Below are 23,007 nucleotides of genomic sequence, written 5' to 3'. Positions count from 1 at the left end.
CCCTCTTTGCATTGATTTTCCAATTGAGGATGTGGTCTTTATGTACTTACTGTTATCATTTAAATTACTTGTCCCTTTGAAGTGTAGTTTCAATTCTGAAGTGATAGTATCATTATATGACAATTTTTTCAGCTGTCTTGTTACATGCGTCAAGCAATTGAAGATATTTTAGGAGACTTGACCAAGATGGGTAATACTGAAGCGACGATTAAGAGCCTGAGGTTGGAAGTGGAGAAACTACGATGGGAACATGCTCAGGAAATAGCAGAGTTAAAGCATAATCATGGTAGGTATATTTAATATTTTTAAAGTTTTAAAAGGTTAAACATTTTGCATGCTGAATGCCGCAGATTTGCAAATTGACTCCATTATCACTCAACATTTTTGGTAGTACACCTAATGTACATGGTTAAGTTATTCCATGATTACTAGCAGATATATGTACTCCATTTGTCTTATCAGCTAATATCTTCATGCCTATGTATTTCTTGTCTTTCAAATCCATCTTTACCTATTCTAAATATTCCATTCAAGGTCTTCCTCCTCCATTCTTGCCATGCCCTTGTCCCTCTACTATTGTCTTCATCAGGCAATCATGCCTCAAGATATGGCTGATTGAGTTATTCCGTCCTACTCTCAGAAGTTTCATAAGCTTCCTGCTCTCTCCTACTCTTTTTAGAACTTACTCATTTCTCACTCTTATCATCCATTAAATCTTCATCATTCTTTTTAATATCACATTTCCAATGCCTTTCTAACAATGATTTTTTGATTGATGAAATTGATTGCTAAACTTAAGTTTTCTCTGCTGGTGGTGTCATATGTAGTGATCTCAGCCGGTCTACTAATGCACCTACTCATCAGGATGACTTGAAATAGATTTGTTGTTAATAGGTCAAGATGGTGATTATCACCTGATTTTCATGTCATTATCTTTTTGGTTTTGTCCTATGAATATCTAAGAATGATATGTGCAGCAAAACATGTAAGATCAGTCATTCTCTCTTACTCACAAAAGGATGAGAAATTTGCTATGTATCTTGAGTATATGTGTGGGTTTTGATAGTTGGGGATGTATTTTAAAACCTCTGCTATGTTTGCTGTATGGGTGGGTGCGTTTTTATATTTTTACCTGGTCAATATTTTAGCTACCACTTCAATATAGAATCTTCATAAATAAGTTTTTCAAGAATTTTTTTGTTGGCTATGATTTGTATTCAGTGAAAGACTTCATAGAAGAATGTGTTCTCTCTTTTTTTCAACATTTGATGCAAAGGTAAGGAATTGTGTGTGTGTTCGGGTGATGAAACATATTTTGAGTTTGATCAACTAGTTATAGTGTAATGTGTTTCTGTAGCTATTATTATTGCTCAGCTATGCTGCCATGATATTTCTCATTATTCTGTTTTTGGGAGTAAAACATTATTGAAATCAAAGCATTGATATGATCGATATTATTTTTAGGTGGTAAATATTGGAATTTAATAGTCATGTGGACATTCATTTCCTTTTATTCATCTCTCCTGTATGTTAATAAATATTAAATGCCCTGGCACTATTAAGTATGTATGAATGATCTTCAAATCTGCAAGGATGGCTATGATACTGGCCCTAAAGAGCCTAGAATTGTTTGAATTAAAGGAAATTATTGTTAATCTCTATAGTCTCAGGCTCAACTTTGTGGAAGTTCATTTCAATGAATAAAAACGAACAAACTTTGTATTAATCCACCACAACAATGATTTCATTCCACACCGGGAAGAAAAAGGCAGAAGAATGAACAAGATGGAAGAGTTGGAGATTAGAAGACTCATCAAGAAATGTCCCCATCTTAATGATATCCTTTTTGAAAACGTTTCCCCCCTCCTAATAGCCTCCCTGAACCTCACGGAAAAACCAACAACCCATAATCCTTCCCCTCCCCCCACTCCTACAGACACCTCCGTCATTACCTTAGTCACCAACAACCTTCCGTTACTCCCGATCAATGTTCTTCCACGCCCCGCCCCTCTCCAACTCTCACCACCCGCCTACAACGCCCAATCGCCTACTTCAGATTTCCCAGCCACCCCTTCCACCTACCTTCTTCCTCCCCCACAGATACCACATGATATATAAGGATGTTTGATTGCTTGTAACCTTTGTACCGGAGGGTGACGCCGCTGCATCGAAACTAGTCGTACCGCGTAAATAAATTGGGGGATTAATACAAAGTTTGTTCGTTTTTATTCATTGAAATTATTGTGTATTAAAAACTAATGCTTAACATAAATGATGTTTGTTATAGAATTGGTTCTGTCAGAGATAAAAAATGCCGTAGAGAAGGAAAAAATGCGCCTGGCTAACGATGTGAGGAGGCAGTGTGAGGCGGAGAAAATGCGAGCTGTTGAGGAGACCAAGCGGAAACAGTGGTGTGCGAACTGTAGTAAGGAGGCTCTCTTTTACTGCTGTTGGAACACATCATATTGTGATTACCCTTGCCAGGTAAACAAGCCTCTTGCTCTACGAAATCCCTTATTGATAGCATGTCTAATCTTTCTGTGCTATTAGTTATTCATTTGGGGAAATCCAATAATTAATCAAGGTGATTTTGGCTGTTCTTCTACTCACCCATCCCCCTTGATGATATGTTCTGAGGTGTGGCTCTACATTCTCTCCCAATTAGTCTCCAACCTGGGTTATTCTTATCAGCAGTATTTACCTCTAAATTAGCAATGTAGCTACCAAGGAAGGCTGAGAAGATGATGAGGACAGTGAATAATGTTTTGACGTTGAACAAAGCTGCGCTTGAATATTTTTTTCTCTCAAGTTAGCATATATTATGTAAAAAGTCACCAAATTAAGGTATTTCAAATGATGCTTTTTCACTTGATTGTATTGCCAATTAATCATAAAATAATTGTAATTGGTTTGTGTGCAAAAAATAGTCCTATCTGTACCAATAATGTGGCATAATGGAAGTATTACTTAATCTGAAATAATACTTTATCAGTTTTTAAAGATATTAATATTGCACCTGCAAAATACTTATATTGAAACGGACTGGAATTAGCAAGGTCCACTTTATTCTTGAGTGGCCTCTATGTATGTATTTTTATGTTGTTTGGTCATACCTTTGTGATGAATAATGGATACTGATTTATATGGTTTTAGCAAACCCATTGGCCTCGCCACATGGCATCTTGTGCCCAGAACAATGGTATGCCTGAAAGTGGTGGTGGAGACTCCGGTGCTGGCAGTAATCGGAAAGACAGCGGCAATGCTGGCCACAGAGGTCCTGCTCCCCCTCCACCTTTCCACCAGGTTGGTCATTGAATTGAGAAAGATGGATGATATTATGAGATGCTCTAAGTAATTTTGCGATTTTAGTTCAGGGGAAAATTAACTACTGGGCCAATGTGTATTGTCTTGCATATTGATGGTATTTTTCTCAGATTTCTTTTTCCTGAGGTTTGGCCCCAATAGTTTAAGGAATGCTAAGTATGTGATGAATGGTAGTCGGAAACTAATGATCTCATGGTTTTTTTTTGTTTGAAAAATGTGTTATTTATCAGACTATCTGTTTTATGATTAGACTTATTGGATTTTAATGAAAAATATTGTTTTTGAAATTTTATTCATGAATGATGTTCCATAGTTTAATCTCTTTTGTGAATTTGACTTCTATGAAGTCCTAATACCACAGCTTTCATATTTGCTCAGTACTGCAATGGCTATTTTGCATGATTCTATCAGATATCACCATAAAGTCTCTGCCTGCTTGGTTTTCAAAGAGATCATCAAGAAAATTCTGTTGGCCAATGTCTCTTTATTGTTTTTTTTCCCTTTAGATGCAGTCATTTATGCACAACTCAGGACATTATCATGTTTAAAGTTTTTTAGGAATCAGATTTATGTACATTAAGGTATTACTAGATAAATGTCTAACCTCAATATTAGCAAAAAAAGATTCCAAAATGTTTGCATATAGCTGTGGCCTTAAATCATGTGTGTTCATTGTTCATGTTCCTATACTTTGGTGTCTGTTTTGTTATGACTGATTTTGAAAAGATGTAGACTCAATCCTTGCCCTGTTTAATGGCATATTTTGGAGATATGTACTTGAATTTTCTTCATGGAATCACCATTAGTTTTATAATGGTGAATAAATTAGAATTATTCAAATGGTGGTTTGCTCATCATTTTTAATCCTAAGTAAACCATCGAATAGCTTGGATGATGCCAGAAAGCATGTAGAGTGGACATGAGACTGTAATTGGTTGGAAATATGCACTTTTTAACACACTATCCTTACTTATTTTTTGCATTGAATTGTATGTAAATGGTACCCTCTTAGTTATCAGCTTCTAAATTGGATAAAATCCTTGCATTTCTTCGCCAAGTTTTGGTTTTCACCCATTCATTATTATTGAAGTTATGAATTATATTTTGTAGACTTTTTCCAGTTATGTGAGCACATTTTTGCCTTATATGGTGGTTTGCAAGCTTGCGAAACAGAAGTGGTAGATCTTTTAAAAACATCTGTTACAGTTGACTGATAGAAAGAATTGGTAGTTCATCAGGGATTCAATTTATAGTAAACTCTCGATTATCTGTGCGTGGATGATCTGTGCTGCTAGTTATCCAAGCCCGAGTTCCACCCTCCTTCAATGTTTTCTGTGATCTTTAAGAAATATAAGGTCGGACACAAATACATAAGGATTATCAATGGCATTTAAATTCAAATATGAAAAAGGGGTATAGTTTCCATTAAAATCCCTAATAAAATGTATTTCAAGCAAGGATTTTGTGTTATTTTTACGACTTAAAGGAGAAACTTGTTTATCTTCAGCATTATTTGTTATGTCCATCAAGAGGAAAGATATAAACTTTTCTTTTTATCAGTCAAAAAATTGTTTTATCTTCATTATTGTGAAAAGGTAGTCATTATATAACAGAGCATTTGTATAAAAAATTTTTTTACAATCTTTAAACGTATTCTTCATATTGTAAATTTGCAATCATTGCCGTGGCCTTGCATGCGGTTGAAAATAGCTCAAGGGAACCACTGATTTCATCGCACTAAGGTTTATGCCTCAACCGGTCAAGGAAGGGATTAGTGGAGGTGAAGGCAATAGGGGGAATGTAATCAGAGATGTAAGGAGTGGAGATTGCATGATTCACAGCCAGGCACTTGCCTGCGTAAACAGTTTGCTGGAGTATATGCAGCAGTAGGAATACAAGTACGATGACATTATTGCCATTAGATTCACGATCGGGTGAAGAAAGTTCTCAATGAGTCCTTGAAGTTATGTAAAATAACACGCTATGTGCATGAATAATTATACGTAGTTCGATTTGATTAATTATGAACATTATAAGATGTAGAAGTTATGGTGTGGATTATCTATGTGTTCTGATTTTTCGTGCCAACTCTCCCCATTAATATCCCAGATAATCGGGAGTTCACTGTATTTCAAGCAAGGATTTTGTGTTATTTTTACGACTGAAAGGAGAAACTTGTTTATCTTCAGCATTATTTGTTATGTCCATCAAGAGGAAAGATATAAACTTTTCTTTTTATCAGTCAAAAAATTGTTTTATCTTCATTATTGTGAAAAGGTAGTCATTATATAATAGAGCATTTGTATAAAAAATTGTTTTAGGTCAGCCTCTAGTCACATACTATATTTTTTAAGATTAAACATGACCATCTCTTAAATTGTACTGGTGTACCATCCACATATTTTCTGTAAGTTTGTCACTTTGAAATTAAAATGGAAAAGAAACTGTTAAAATATTTGTTTTGGTTATGTCATTCCTGTCAGCACAGGGGATACATTCTGTGCATTTAGTCAATTTTTCCAAGTTGAGTTACGGAATGCTTTGGCGAATGAATGGAAATGACACCTGTTCGTCTAATGTAATTCCGTATTATTAAAGGTGTATGAAATAATTTTTTCTTAAAATTATATACTCAGCATTCATTTGAGTTGAAAATGTATTTGGGCTTAAATAGTAAACCATTTTTTAATTTTCCATACCTATCAAGGAGTATGCCATGATTTATCCTTTTTCATAATTTTGCCGTGGCCATCTGAAATAAAACAGAAAACTGAGCTGTGTATTAGAAGGGGGATTTTGTTTTAACAATATAGTCCATATTACATTGATCATTGGAAAACAAGGTTTTTCTGTAGGTTTATTTTTTTTATTTTTCATATTTGTATAATTTTACTGTCTTATTTTAATTCTCTTGTCATGAATATGTTGCTAGTGATACAGTAAGGTATTCCAATCCTATTCACTTATTTATGGATATTAAATCAAGTAGGCTGAAATTGGCATAATTAGTTTGTGGAGTGAAGCTCACAAGACTCAGATTTTGTAAATGATGGAAATGGAATTAAATGTTTTTATTGAATGTTATCACTTCATTACATTAGGCAAGAATAATATAAGCTAAAAAGTGAATTGCCAATTTTAGGTATCAAACTGTGAGAACAAATTTGAAGGATTTTTTTTGATTGGCATTTTACTATGTAGTGAATATACCACTTTATGTGGAATAACAATTTGCTGTAAATCATTAATACCTTGGTGTGAAGGTTAAAATCTTATTAGGAAGACTGAGAAAATAGTAAGTCAGGTGAAACATGAAATTGAAGAGGAATAATGGAACTAGCCCGAGATAATGAAGAATGGAAATGACGTCACTGATGACATTAAGACTTCATATGAGTTTAAATAACTGTCACCAATTGTGCTTGTTCCAATGCCAATTTAGTTGAATGATTTGTAATATTTCCAATGGTCAAATCTTCATTATTTCCATATAAGTGTCAAGTATTGCAAGGGTGATGATTTTAAATATGATGTTGAAAGAGTTTAGTGAAACCATCAGAGGCCAGAAACTCCAATTTGAGTGTAAAGTTAACTTGCATTTATTCAATAAGTTTCAGAATATTTTTGTATTTTTTTTTTAAAGAAAGCAACTCTTGCTGTATGCAAGATATAAAAGCCGGAGTCACTGGGGTAATTCAGAGCTAATTAAGCATGGTAGTGGGGTTGGAATATTGAATGAAATTGATATTTTTCAGTGTAGTTCTCTTTTTGAGGTCTTGAAGTGATTGGAAGCATAGAATTTATTTTTTCTAACAGTCTTGTGAACTTTGATATAATTGTGTGGTGGATAAGGTTCTTCTGTACTGCTTATGAAATAGTTATTTCCTGCTGCATGGTTTAAGAGTTATGTGTGCATGTTGCATACCTGCATTGAGTGAAAAATTGTTGAAAGTTTTTGCCATAAATGGTTTTGCCTCAGAAATTGAGCTGTAAGGCATCCAGTAGATTTAAGACCTGGTTACTTGGTATATTAACACATGCGAGTTAATTTGTAGGCTAGAGGACTAGAATGGAACATGTATGAATGCATGAATGAAATTGGAACAGGTTCTGTTTTCTTTTTAAGTATTTTCTCAAGACAGTAGTTATGCATTTTTGTGTTCAATAACATTCACAAATTTAGACATTAGCTTCTATGGTTTAATGTGCCATACATCCATTCCTTTAGATTTTGGAGTGGGCCTCCCTGTTGTGATTTTGATTGTACGATAGGTGGGGGTAAATCCCTAAAAAATTCTGTTTGCCTTTCTTCCTGACTTTGATCTGATATTTTCTGAAAGATGCCTTTTTTGCATTGAATAGGCTTAGCCTTTGACAGCTTTTACACTGCTCTGGTTATGTGTTTGAATGGTGATAGTGTTTATTTATCACACATTGTTGAATGATTATTCTTTTGCAAAATCTGGAGTATCTTCAATTTTTAGTTGAATTCTATTATCAGGTGCATGGTGTAAAAGTGAACAGCTATTATGCTAAATTTAAAATATTGTGTTACATGTTCTTTGTATTATGTTCTAAAAGTAAGATGGAATAAATTACCATTACTAGAACTATGTGCATACTTCGGTTGTGTGCTACAGGAAACTGTTTACATAAGTAATGTAGTCAGGCCAAAAATTGATCCAGCAAAATATGCATTTTGTCAGCAGAGGAATTGATGAGTTCCTTGAGTTAAGGTTAAAGCATGGAAAAATAAGACAAAGATTTTAATTAAATAGTGTAAATAAAGTTATTTTCTAGATTGTAATTTATCCAGTATCATATAAAATTCGAGGAATCAAGCGAGATGGAGTGGAATTGATTCATAATGAAAGATGATTTGCAATTTTCCACAAAAATAAATTTAATCCTTCGGTTGTGTGTTCGGTTCGGTGTTCGGTTGGAAGGATTAAATTTATTTTTGTGGAAAATTGCAAATCATCTTTCATTATCCAGTATCAGGCTGCTGCACATATTCCTTTATCTTTATTTAATTCTTTTCATTAGTCAAGGAAAATATTTTTGTCAGTCATTTTAGGTTTTGACTAAGAGAGAGCATGCTTTGAACTGATATTTAGACAATATTTATCTTGCATAAATGGTTTTTCTCAATCTCTGTTTGATTGAATATAATATTAGGTGCCTTAATAATATATGTACTGGGATTGAATTACAGATTCTCTGCATTTCTTTAGCCATGCATGAAGGTTAAATGTATGCTAGTCTAATAATTGAGTTTGACAACAATTTTAGATTACACTCTTAGAGACTAAACTTCAGTATATCCTTGTTATTGCTTCCTGGATTTTATGCAAAATCTTGCGTAAAATTGTTGGGGGGGAAGGATTTAGAAAATGCTTATTTTTGCTTGCTAGAGGGTGAGGGGTCAAAAATGGCCAAAGTACCAAACACCAACCAAGTACTTGAGCACTCCCTAAGACTGTTGGATGACAAAATTGACAGAATGGCAATGAATGCCAAATTTTCCTTTCTGTATGGACGCTTAAAAACGTGAAGGTTAAATTGCTGATTTTGTATTTCAAACGGAATATAGAAGGAAATTTTTGATTTGATGTATGCTATGTAAATATTATGCCAGTGTCTATATAAATAGGAAATATAATTTTCAGAACAGAGTTTTGGTGACTTGGTTAATCATGGACTGGAAGGGGAATAGTTGTATATGCTGTAAGAAAGTGCTGGGGCGTCAAAAATTAAAAACTGGTTTTGGATGTTATTTTTCATATTTTCGTTGGCATTTTGCTAGTCTTTCCTTCAGAAACATTAATTCGAGGCCAATTAACAGCTCACCTCAACTCATTTAATCATGAAAATGGGTTAATAGGCTTATGCATAGCTGATTTATACAATAATTAGCGTTTTAATTCTGGAAGGTGCCATTAATGTGCGAATTGAGTGAAAGTTGAGTACTTCCTGTGTTGCGGTAAAATGGAGTTATTTTTACAAATCTTGGTTCATGAATAGTCTTCATTCAATGTCATTAAAATTTGTTATGGATTTTAAATACAGTGAGTCCTCGTTTAACGTCACTCACCATTCCTGAAAAATGTGACGATAAACGAAATGACGTTAATCGAAGCACAATATCCCATAAGAAACAATGTAAAAAGTGAATATCGGCTCCTAGACCTCACAATTCCTATGCGAAAAAATTTTAGCGTATCATATTTGGGCCATTTCTTACGATGGGAATGCCAAACTATGGCATAAACACGAGTCCCTGTCTTCATTGACGGCAATACCAGCAGCGACGTACATCCTTTTCCATTTTTGTATCTTCCCGCGTTTGTTTTTTCGGCTTTGCTATGGTGGTCACCTCGGCATCATCGCCTGGGCATCATCATCGCTGAAACATCGTCGCAGTTTCATGAACCAAGATTATTGAGAACACGGCGAAAAAGTGACGACAAATACTCCGAGTTCTACCCGGAAAAATTCCTAGAAATCACTTTTCAGGTTCCAGAAAACCATTATGTCAAATAAAATTTGCTAAAACTTTACTTGATATTTACGCACTTAACATTTGCGCACCTACCTAAGAATTCATTTTGCAGAAAATTTGCTATAAACGTAATCGAAATTGACAATAAACACACTGTTTTACACTTCGTTTAGACTGACTGTATTACCGCCCACAAAACGAACAACCTGCAACGCCCGCCGCTTCGCATTTTTTCTCGCGCGAAATTTAAAAGACCTGACCAGACCTGACGTTATCGCGAAGCAAAGGTGCGATAAACGAATGACGGTCTCAAAATTTTCGTGATGTTATCGCGAAATGACGTTAAACGGGGTGACGTAGAACGAGGACTCACTATAATGTCGAATCATTGAACTAAGCTGAATTTTGCCCATTTTTATTTTACGTGCCTCATTTGGAAGTTCAGGTTAACTGATGATTCTTAACTATTATACAATTGTCATGTCAATGTATAAGAATGTATACAAATTTTATACAGGTTTATACAATTTTTTCATAGGGGTCAGGCCATTTCATTTGTATTCAATGAAAAACCACGTTGTTATAAGTATAATGGTAATAGCCTTATTTCCATAGTTTATTTTAATTATAATATACTTCTGAATGAAATATTACTTATTCTCAAAACTCTCACCACTTCTTGTGATTTTTCTCTTTAGCATAGGTTGCTTCCCCATTTATTATCATCAACTGGAATAGCTATCCTCTCTTCCACTTTTTATTTCTTGCCTAGGATTCTTTGCTTTCTCCGATGGCTTGCTATTCACTGTGTGCCATCAGCATTGTTAGTTTTCATCATTTTTCTCATCATTAATTGTAGTAATCCTTAAGGCTAAGGAGATTAAATGTTGGTAGGTTTTTTGGGAATATTTTTGTCGGAGCATATAAGTTTTATTTCTCAGCATACAATTAAAATAATTTAACGTCTCTAGCCTCTTTCTATCCTCTTCTGTCAGGGAAAATCCTTTGTTTGTTAACGCAGCATGCTCTGAATCAAAATCTTGGATAATTCATATATTTTATTTGAAATATTTTTTAGGCTGTATTAATGTACATTTAAGTAGCTTGTTTTACTTAGTAATTGTTAGCATTTTGGGTAAATCATTGATGTTGATTTTTACCTTAATAACCTGAAACCTCAATTTTAACAGGTGCTCTGGAGAATCTCTTGCTATAAAACTAACCCATTATATTGAAAAATTAATAAAAAATCTCTTCTTTTTCTGTTACTATGGCCTGAAAAGTAGAAATTTTGGGTTATTTACACATTGCTATCCATCTAGAAGTAAATGCACCAATATTACAATGTTTATTAAGAAAATAATCATGCTGGAATAATAAATATGTATAGCAGATGTGGCAATAATTGTGTCATTAGTAGGTTACTATGGTGGGAAAATGCAATATTCAATCTACATATTTACACATGGATTTTGATGAATCTATCAGTAATAATAGATCAGTGAATGCATATAGTGGATAATGTCGTCAATAACTTGTAGGGGAGATAATAATGTTTCATTTGTTTTCTACATTGATGCATTACGTAGGTGACATGCATCAGAATGAGCTTACTGCCATACTGCGTTAACCATGTCTAAGTTAGGCATGGGGTTACCTTGAGAATTATATTTCCATAGAAAAATGGAATTGTCATAGTGTTAGAGTGAAAAAAAGTGCTCATATTGCCTAGGATAATTGCCTACTGCTTTTCCACATGGATATACAGGCACGAAAAACCACTCACTATAGCACTACCTTCACTATAGGCCCTCCTCGTTATAACTTACTTTTTCTGCGTGTATTGGTAGATGTACAAGTATTGAAGTTATTTTAGAGCAGATCAGAGTATATCAGCTAATTTCAGTGCACAGACATTTGCTGTGTAGAATCAAAACATTGTTTTATATATGTGGAGTTAGAATTTCCTGGTCAGGATAAAAAAATTCATTGCTTTGATTGTTAATCAATTTTAGTATAACTTGCCTTAAGGGGCCATGATGTGGGATAAAGGAAAGTGACAATCCAAAGAGGTAACTGCTGAATTGAGATTAGAGATGTACAGTTCTCAGGAGTGAGTAGTTAAAAATTAAGCCATCAATATATTTTTAATAGCAATCAGCACATCAATTTAGTATAATAATTTGAGGCATCACATAGTAAAATTCTTCACTTCAATTTGAATAAAAAAAAACTGTAAATTTCACATATAATCAACAACATTAATTAATGCAAAATCAGTCATTCACAATTATATAGTGCTACATCATCTCGTGATCCTGATGATGTTGCACCACTACGGAACTTATTGTTCAAAATTCTATGTATGCATGTGAAAAGTACAAAGTGTTTTATTTTAAACTAATTTAGCAAACTTATGTCTGGACTTATGCATACACACTTCTTGACACATAAATGTTATCTTTCAAAGTTGTTTTTTTTAATGAAAACATTCTTAGGAAAATACTCTGACCACAACACTAATGAACACACAATTTAAATACTCACTCTACCAGCATGAAATATTTAAAATAAAGAATTTTTTTCTGGTTTAACGGTTAATAGTTTCTGAACTTTTTTTTTCATAAATTTTTAGCACAAAAAATTACTATCTATCACCCAACTTATGAGTCTTATGCCCCTGAGATACAATGAAATACATAATATTATCTATCTTTGAATAAGTCAGTGTTTGAACTATGTATAATTTATTTTATCTCAGGAAGGATTAGGTATATTTTGTAGTTTATGGTTGAACATTCATCTGGTTGAATTAATGCATTATGGAAGAACAAATTTTTTGTAAAAATTGTAAGTATTATTTTGTACATATTTTTTTACTCATGGGGAGTTTTTGGCCTCTTGCATGGTGAAGCAATATTTCACTGTACATATATTATGTAGTTAACTCTTTGTAAGCATGCTTATGGGATAGAAAGTTCAGGAAGGTAATTTTGTAATCAAATTTGTTCCTGAAATAAGAGATCTTAATTTATAATTGATGTAGCAATGTTAGCAAAAAATTCAAGATTATGCACTGGAATGTTGATTGAAGTGAATGATGTCTCAAAAGACTTACGAAATCTAAAAGTGTGTAATTTTGTACTTATTGTGGAAAAAGCAGTGAATATGGTACTGTATGTATGCATGTGACAAGTGATTTCCCCTATAAATTGACTTTTGGGAAGTGAATCAAATTAAAATGAAAAATTAGTTTTAAATGGAACTGGTTTAGGTGAAATTTCATAGGTTTAATGGCTTAGTAATAATAATAAAATAGTAATTTTCTTGTATGCTACTTTCCTCTCAGTGCATATCTTAATGAGTGTTTTGTCAAATGCTGTAAAAAGCGTGTGGCATGTTCTTTTATAGATGAATGTATACAGGCCTGCCATGAGTAAGGGATTTGTTTTGTACGAACTGCCAGGTGATTAAAAATGCATTGGATCTGAGAACATGATTTTTGTGTACGATGGACTAACATGTCAGACACTCATTAATCTAGTGTGTACTATGAAGATGTTGGCTTTTTGCTTGATTTTTATGGCCTATTAAGTGCTGTGATTTGTTTAGATAATGCAGTTAATAGTAAGAGGTCAAGGTTTGAGGTCTGCTGTGAGGCATGGAATGCTCATTATACTTACTTGTTCATTTATTTTTTATGAGTTGTGATTATTTGATAAAGTTTTGGGGAGGTTCGCCTCGTTTAAATGCTACGTGATGCTCATGAAAGTATATACAATAGCATTTGTAGTTAAGAATCCTTTGCGGTTATATCCAACATGTTTATGTTGCTAGGTACACCACGTAATGTAAGTCATCTAGCTTCCTCATGCAATTGTATAGTTCACATTATTTTTCATTTTTATTCCACTGAATCCGGTATTTCCGTTGACAACAGTTTCATGAGTGATCCTTCTGGTAACTTCAGGTTGAAAGTGCTGCTCTTTTTCGTGATGTTATATACCACATGAAAACATGAATAAAGGGTTTTTGCGATCCATAAAGACGTAAACTGAGAGTTGTTGAATACTTTCCACCAATCATGGAAGAGGGTTCTTCACCAAGAGAGGTCACCAACTAGTTATCAGATAGATAAATAATGCATTGACAACATATTGCCTGCCCCGGTGGTGGTGGGGTAGAATCTTTGCCTGTCAAACAAGAGGTTGAGGGTTTGCACATAATGTATAGCACCGAGGGAAAAACAGAGAAGCACATTCAACCTGAAGATGCCATGAGGATCACTGGGTAAACTGTTGTCAATGGCCTCACCGGATGGTGTGGAACCAAATTATAAGACAAAATCATTATTCATTCCGTGGAAACCTGGGAAGCAATATAGTGCTAATGGTTCACCTTTTGTTGGAAGTAAGTGTCGAATTAGTGGGAACTTTTCCTTTGGCCAGTTTACAGATAAAAATAGTGAAGAGTTTTATACTTAATGATAAATTAGCTTTGTGGCTGTGGGGATTTCAAGAAAGCGATACATATTTTGAAAGTGCCTATATGATTGACTATGTATATCAGCTTTGATGGGTTTTGCTGAGTTTGGTAAAGAGAAGTGTCTTGTGAATAATGCGTTGTGACCGAAAAAATTTCCTTTTGAGCTGAGATGAATGTCGGTACTCATGACATGCTAGTGAGCTGCAGAATATTGTTACAAATACCAAAGATGTTTCTTGAGCATATGTATTTCAAATTGTTTTTGATGGAGTGCACCTACATTTGCCTGAACAATTTTGATTTTATGAAAGGGATATCTGAAGAACAATGACTTATGTAGGATTCCTGCAAACACTTCATGTTGGGGGCAGTCTTAAGTCATTGTTGTAAGCATTTTTGCTGTTCCTTTGAAATAGTATATTCACAATCGATTGATGGTGGTTTGGAAGATGTCGTTAATTTTTTAAAATATGCTTGTGTGTGATATTCCATTTATTCTCTCAATAATTGGTCATGTTGTTGAGCAATAGGTTTTGATTTCATTTGCCTATTAAAACTTATAATTGGAATCACTTAGTGTTATGTTTGATTGTCATATCTGTGTTGTATTTCTAGAAGCTTGCTCAAAGTATTTTAGGCTTGTGGAGTAAATCTTAACGTAATTAATTGCTTATTTTTTGTACCATGACAAATTATTTATTCTGTTGATGAAAATGTAGTAATCTCTGTGTCTCTTTAACTTTTTCCCTGCTAGCAAATCGTGGGCTTTGAGTGAATGAGAATTATAATAAGACTTACCTGTGTAGCTGATGAATTTTATTTTTATAGGCTGTAGATTAAAAAAAAACATCGTTTTAATTTATCTTACTTGTTATAACTCTCTCTATTTACCATTTTTTATCTTTGGAAATATGATTTTAGAGATAATTATACAAAATATCCTGGCTGGCCACAGTTTCCTTCAAGGTGCTGTCAGTTTAAATTTGTGTTCAGGACAGTGAAATGGTCAATTACTTTGTGGAAGAGCTCTTTAGGGAAATTTCTTTAATCTACACATTCTTTAATGCTATAAGTGTAAAATCTGGCTGGCCTCAGTTTCCAATCAGATGCTGTCAGTTTTATTTTATGATCAGGAAAGAGAAACGGTTAATTTTTATTTAAAGACCTAAGGAATGCCTTAACACACTCAATGCTGAAAAAATGTATCATAACACACCGCCACGCGGAAAAATATTTTGCAATAATATCAGATATTATGTCTTCCTTAATCGTATACAATCATACATAGTTCAAAATTATTAAAATTTGCACTATTAATAAAGAAAATATTAAATATTATAATAAAATTATAATAAATATATTATAATAAAAAGAAGGCAAAAAATCTGCTGCAAGCAAACGACTTGTATCCAGTCACAGGAGAAGACACTGAGACGCTGGGCACAACTGCAGGGTCTAGTAGGAGACGCGAAGGCAGATGGCGGGCCGAGAAACCTAACAGGACCGATGCCTTGTATTCAAGGCATCCGCGTCCTAGGCTAGCGCGGGATGCCTTGAATTCAAGGCATCCGCATTGAGTGTGTTAAACCTACCATTAATATTTAGTCTATTTTATTGAGGAACAGACACCATATTTGGCTGATGTTCTGCACAAAGTCTTGATGAAGCTGTTTCTCCTCCAGACTTATTTCTGCGTTTTGCCTCTCTCATTTATCGACTCTCTAATCCATTTGAACGGCAGAGGATTTTGGCGCTATTAAAATTGATTTAGTGAGTGATTATAATTTTTTGAGTCAAATGAATCAGAATTCAAGATTTTTCAAATATTATTTGTGGGGAAAGTCTGTGATCTTTTATGAATTTTTATTATTTCAAAATTAAATGCGATGGTGGTTGGCGTAACATGGTGAAACTCCTTCATGATGCACAAAGGTTAAGAAAAGACTTGGCTGTTTCACAAAATAAAATATATTTGCGACCGGTTTCGATGCAGCGTATCATCATCTGCCAGATGATGATACGCTGTATCGAAACCGGTCGCAAATATATTTTATTTTGTGAAACAGCTAAGTCTTTTCTTAACCTTTGTGCATATTTCAAAATTGTTTGCAGAAAGTAAGATTTTTAATAAATTGAGAATGTATCCATAAATGTGAAGATCTATGGCAGCCCTAATCCTACTTGAAATGCAACAATGACTGATCCTTATGAACATACTCTTTGTCACTTAATCACTTGGTACGCATTTAATATATTGTGTAGTGAATAACTTACCTCCCAATGAATAGATAATTCTGGTGTAATTATATGTTTTGTGCTTGAAATATTACTGAAGAACTTCCATGCTCTTGTTTGATTACATTTTTTTCCCAGATTTCTCTCTGAATAATTGAGGTATATAACTCCAGGATGCCATATGCATGTCACAATGTCAACTTCTTTTAATAGCGTTGAATTTTTTAATTTATGTCAGCTTACCTTTAAGGTGCTCATATACTTTTTATCCAAGTGGAATTAGTTTTCATTTCATGATTCTATTGTTTTTTTTTTCAAACCTATCCCATTAAATAGGTGCATATTTCCATGATGAAATATTCAAAGGATGAAAAGAAAATACATCCCACAGCATAATCAAAAGTGGCGTTGGCTCAGAATTGTCTCTTTCTCATGTAATACAGCAGATGCAGGGATGACATACGTTCTTATCCGTTATTGCTTGTATATTGGTGCTTGAGGAAGGGGCTAAAACTGGTTTGCACCGTTTAGAGATGCAGGATGATAAATTATAGTTAAGGAAATAAAAATAAAAATTATGTAATTTATTTGACATTTACTGAATGAAATTTGCAATTGTCATTGTCAAAAGAATGGCATGTGAAATACTTACATGGAACGTCAGAATATGACTCGGAATAAAGGTGAAATGTACATAGTTATAAATCAGAACTCAGTGTTGTCACTTTCAAAAATTTTGTTTAAGGACTGAAAGTCTTTGTGCAGGAGCAAGGCATGGCTAAAAGTGTTTGAATATTGATGTATTGACATCTGTAATTTCTAAAGGTAATTTGTTAAAGAGGTGTATTTTTATAAAGTTAATATAGTTGCTGTTTTGGGCCAGGTGACATTTAGGAGCATCAAGTCTGAAGTGTCCCTATTCTTAGTGAAATGGAATGTGTGTCCATTCATGTCAGAGGTTAACTTAGATTTTCCTTTACAATGCAAAGGTATTTAAAAGTATCAAGTTTCTGCAGAGTCAAAATAGCAAGTTTGCCAAACAGAGGATTACAATTAGGCCAGGAGGAGAAATAAATTTGTCATGATACACTTTAAATGAGTTAGCATATTGGGTGGTGTGGTGAGAGCATGGCCATCATTGGTCTTCTAATAACTTACGAAAACAGGGTTGGTTTCCATCAAGATCTGTGATAAATTATTAGATAAATGTCTTTGATGTGTCTCTCCTCTATTTTATTCCATCAACTACAGCCAAAATTGTGGAAGTTTTAAATGCCCCAAAGCCATCAATTGAATTCTGCTCATGAGGGTCTTTTGGGGTGTTTCTAAATTGTGAAAAAATCAAGTTAAAATTTCGAATAAGATCCATAGATAATGTAATGAAGAATTAAGGGTCTCCTTCGTGTGTGTATCCCCTGTCTTAACTAATTTGGAGATATATCTGTTGGCATAACATAAATATTGTTGAACAACATCACAGATAAGGGAATCCAATTGTAGATTTAAAATATATTTTGAGTTGAAATTGATTTTGAAAATTTATGTTATGGTAAATTTGCCTTAGACTCTGCAAGTGTTTTTGAATGTTAGTAAAACCCTTGATATGAAAGCTAATCCCTCTAAAGTAAAAAGTTTAATGAGCTTCTAATGCAAGTATTTGCTTCAGTATGTGTGTAGCTCTTAGTATTTGAATTTATTTTCTGTTTTTAATCACTTATTATTTTTGCTTGCATCTTCCTTGACCCACCTTCCTTAACTCCAATTGAAATCTCATTTACTTGTTAATCATTAATTTCCTTCTTAATTCATAAACCTTTTCATTCTCAAACATTCCTATCTTCCATGTAATTGCGATATATATTACTTCTTTGCATCCCTCAATTATTCATTCTTATTCCTGGAAATACTGCACTGGTTTTCTGTATTTATAACTGCATGGTGTATCAATTTTATTTTGCTATGTGTTCTTGGTAACATGTTTAAAATTTCTTAATTTATGCATCTCTATTGCATTATTTGCAAAAATTATGATTGATTTGTTGATGAAAAATACATGGGCCTCAAATTCTATATGATTCACTAATTCTAAATCAAAACTCATCTATTTGCCATCCCTTTTCAATTGATGAATTAAAATTTAATCAAAATTTTCTATTGCCTTGGCTCTTCAAACTCATTCAAATTCTGTACCGCAATTGTCGTTTTTCAATCTTGCTAAATGAATAATATCTCACCATCACAATGTAAATGCTCAATCACAACATGTACGTCTATGGGTCATATCTGCTTCATCTCTCCCCTCTTCTCCTAATATTATTAACTCAAAACCCATTTAACTGCATCATGAAATCCTTTTCTTTCCCCTCCCAAACCTCCCCCCCTCGCCTCTCCTCTTTCACAAACCCCCATCGATTTTCCATCGCACTGTTCTTCAGCTCCAACGTCCTGGAAGTGCGTCTCAAGACCCTCACCCTGAGGAAGAGTATTACGACGAAGACTCCAGCAGTCCTCCGACACCACGCACTGGGACCTCTGGTGGGACTTTTCGCGTCAAACGGCGTAGGTGTGGCGTGTGCAAAGGGTGTATGGTGAAAGACAATTGTGGCAATTGTGCTCCGTGCAGAAATTCGAAGACTCACCAGGTGTGCAAAATGAGGCGATGTAAAAGCCTGCAGTCGGACTGGCCCTCTGGTGGTTCTTCTCGCACAGTTTCGCCGGAACCGGGTGGCAACAGTGCCCCCCTTGATACGCCGCCTTTGACTCATGCCTCCAAGGTTTGTGCCCCAAATATTAGAAGTGTGTCAAGGTCACGAATATTACAATAGAGGATTCTCCAGTCTACCACTAGATCTGTTGTCACCCACCGTGCATTTTACTGGGTTTACAGTAGTCGCCACTCCTTTTCCTGAAGGGCAGAGTGATATGAATTTCATGGGGAAATGTGCTATAATTATTCATTTAACAACGTCAAGTTTCACTTTGTAAAATTCATTTATATTCATATTTATATATTTTTACTTTTCCACTTATCTTATGGGAAAAGTATGAATATGTAATTATGAATATCCTATAATTAGGGCTGTTAATCAAAATTCATAGAAGTTATGATCTGATGCATAAAATTCATAAATTTTCCTTGCTATCCCTCGCAGTTGTCAATGTGATATAGTAAATATTGGGAATAAATGCATCTCCTATGCTAATTCGCCATACAGACATCTTTGAAAACAGTTTCTAATGTGACTTAAGTGGCAACAGAAATTAACCTTCAACAGAATGGACTGGGGGCTCCTCTACAGTGTCCTCTTGGTCAAGGTGTTGAAAAATTGTCCTTTATCAGTATGGTTACCTTAGATGCTGACATTATCATCCCTTTTAATGACATTTAGCATAGCACTGCGTAAAGAAGTGACTACATACGAAGTCATGCACACATAGACATAGTAACTAACTGCTAAGGAAGAAAGTGCCTGTGAAAAAAATCAACTTGACCAGAATTCTAGCCTGAATCTCCGAATTCCTTGCCAGCTTGCCTTGCTATGATATGGGTTTGAGTTCTGATCGAGTGAAATGATTTTTTCACAGGGATTTTTTTCTGTAGGTGTTTATGGAATTAATTTATTTATTTCACCTTCAGATTTGGTTCTAAATTTGGGAAACAAAGTGATAGTGAGACAAATGGCTTACCGTATGCCTATTATTTTTTTTCTCACTCAGATCAATTTTATGCTTCAGATTCAGTTTTACTTTACTGAGTTGCTTCTCCATTTTTTTAGAAAGTTTTTCCTAATCTCCTACCAGCTTTTTCATGTCTGATGTCATCTTTAGCTAGGCGTTGCTGGGTCAAATAAGGCGGCTCTGGTTTCAGTCTCAGGCTCAGTGTTCGTTGGACCGTTTGGAATCATTGTGTAGAATATGAAAGGTGCCTAAACCACATTATAAAAAGTGACACCTGCTTCAACCGTGCTCTAAAACCCCAAGAAACATGTAAGAGAGCCTCAACTATCAATAGCACAGTTAAATTTATGGGCTACTTGAAAAACTAGAAATCTATCCAACCGAATTGAATTTTGCATCACAACTTTGAAGATTTCATTTGTTGGAGGGAAATTTGAGTTGAAATTAAATTAATTTTCTAGATCTCCACTCCACTTTTAAGACCTTGTTATAGGATGCATTTAAGCCCTGGTCTAGCATTTTAGTTTCCGTTGTTGCACACTGGTTTGATGCATCCTTGCAAGCCTCTATCCTAGATGCGTGATCTCTCTGTCACGCATCACGTAGCCACAAATGTGTGATTCTTAGGTACCAGCGCATATATGTACTTACACGAGTTGATGTGAGAATGTGGGAATGATTTAGGTAGACCAAAATGTAATGTGTACGAATGCATGAATCAAATGATAACAGGATGTATTTTCTGTTCATGTATTTGCGCAAGTTGAGTGGTGACATGGTGCATTTTTGCATTCGTTCTTGTGTTCATGCATTTACACCTAAATTGGTGTGAGTTTAGATATCATGTCATGAGGTCTTAAGTCTTGACTAGACCAAAGTTTAGCTCCAATTCCAATCAATGTCTTCTGGTCAGAAATGCGGAACTGGTTTTCATGCATCTCGTGAAGGTCAGCCTATCAGGGTGTGCCTCTATTTCTCCTAATGTTTCATTCTTCAGGTGTTTTGGATATTTAATTGGCCTCCTTTGTTAAATTGGTGTAGAGATGGTTCTAAGAGGTCATTGCAGACATTTTCTGATTATGAGAATGGATATGCACAAGTTGAGGCTGGAAATTTCTAATCAACACTAATTTACAGATCATATCTGATTATAAATTGCCCTGTATTTATTTGGACAGTAAGAACATAATTTGACACCTCAGGTGATGCTGTGAAATGTGAAACCTGTCATATTTCATATTTTTATGAGTGGATAGTTGTCTTTCATGTGCAGATGACGACTGTTCTTAAAAATTATGGGGAAGGTATTTTTGAGCATTATCACACCCTTACTGGATGACAATTGTTTGCAATCCAACAACACAAAATATGACTTTTACATATATTTTCTTATGAAATGACCTAAATAGAAGATGTATGGTTTTACCAGTGGATGCCATTTGGATCAACTTCTAAGGTACATATACCATCAGGAAAGTTGTTTCACGAGTGACATACTATAGCTATTAACTCTGCTGCTGGAACATCTCATAGATAGAGTTACTCACTTGGTGGGAAAGCCAAAAACTGAAGCATCACTTGTAGTTCATAGCAGATAATTGCTGTGAGAACCAAGAAAATCATGGAATTACCAGTAAAATAATGAATCAGCTATGTTGTACATAGGCTTCGATTTGAACTTAGGAAAGATATCATTCAATAATGCTCTTTGCCTAATAATGATCAGTTAGTGTTGTTGTGTCATTGCAATAAGAAGGGAGATGAGATATTAATGGGGAAGGTATTTCGACTTTCATGGTTCCTTATTTTGAACTCTGAATGTGACCTTTTCATTGCTAAGACCACCAAACAGCAGGCTAGCATCTACATTCAGGAATAGCGCTTACCAATAGATGGGCTCGAAAGTCTCTCTCTGTTCAGTTCCTGGGGCTCATGAATTCAGCTGCTTGCCAAATGTGGCATGGGCTGATTACACGATAAATAAACTTGTTTGAGTTACTTCTTCTTCTTAGCATGGCATTGCTATTGTTTCTGTATGGCAGTAGAACTGATTAGCTCTTCAAAGGCATGAACAAATTCCATCCCTCAATTTTGTCCAAAGTTGTTGATTGGAATGTCAATGAAACTTTGTCTAGTCAAGAAGCGCTGTGAAACTTCAAACCCTATGCATCTGCTAATGAAGAGGTGTTATGGTGACATACACCATAACAACAGATGGTTTCTCGCGATTTTATATTCTGGCATAACAAATTTGACTCTAATGTCTCCGTCAAGCACACGGCAGATGGTTTATGTACCGGCTGATTGAACCCCATCTGAGCCTTCTGAGAATGGCTGCCTCCTATGCATTTTAATTAAGGAAATACACAAAATACATTCTAAAGGATGGTACATTTTGTGGTGTGAAAACTGTTGCATAGGATCCAAGTTATTTATCTTCCAAGTCACATATCTCTTCAGAGTTATGTGAGGTGAGAAAAAAATTTCAAAGTCACGCAATTTCCTGTGTATCTAACCCTTTCGAGATGGCGGAGTTTTCGTCTTGGCATGACTGCTGTACTGAGCCCCAAGAGACTCTTCTTTCTTGTGGTACGGAGCATTTTTGGAGGACATTTGTTAAGAAGGGTCTCACGGATAATCACACGCTTTCAGCTCCAACCTTTTTCGACCCCTCCCAGCGAGGGCTCCGCATTATCGTGGACTCCGAGGGTAGTTGTGCTCCCTCCTTTCTGGGTTTACGGCCATACCTAAGGCATTGGTTTGCGGTCAATTGTTGCTTGCAC

At 34.8% G+C, this 23,007-nt stretch overlaps 1 protein-coding gene across 4 annotated transcripts in view; it reads left to right on the top strand.

The window, feature by feature from the left end:
• The window catches only part of LOC124161233, a 177,174-nt gene that overhangs the window by 111,020 nt on the left and 43,147 nt on the right, over positions 1-23,007 (top strand). For 3 of the 4 annotated variants that reach the window (XM_046537500.1, XM_046537499.1, XM_046537502.1), the window contains exons 15-17: positions 133-286; positions 2,288-2,484; positions 3,154-3,303. In XM_046537500.1, coding sequence (XP_046393456.1) covers positions 133-286; positions 2,288-2,484; positions 3,154-3,303 — 501 coding nt within the window. Of the gene's footprint in view, positions 1-132; positions 287-2,287; positions 2,485-3,153; positions 3,304-18,981; positions 19,321-23,007 lie in introns of all 4 variants that reach the window. The other variant, XM_046537501.1, reaches the window with a different exon arrangement.

This window comes from Ischnura elegans, chromosome 6 (genome assembly GCF_921293095.1).
Source record: "Ischnura elegans chromosome 6, ioIscEleg1.1, whole genome shotgun sequence".
Lineage (NCBI taxonomy): Eukaryota > Metazoa > Arthropoda > Insecta > Odonata > Coenagrionidae > Ischnura > Ischnura elegans.
This window is presented reverse-complemented; position numbering and strand designations above follow the sequence as displayed.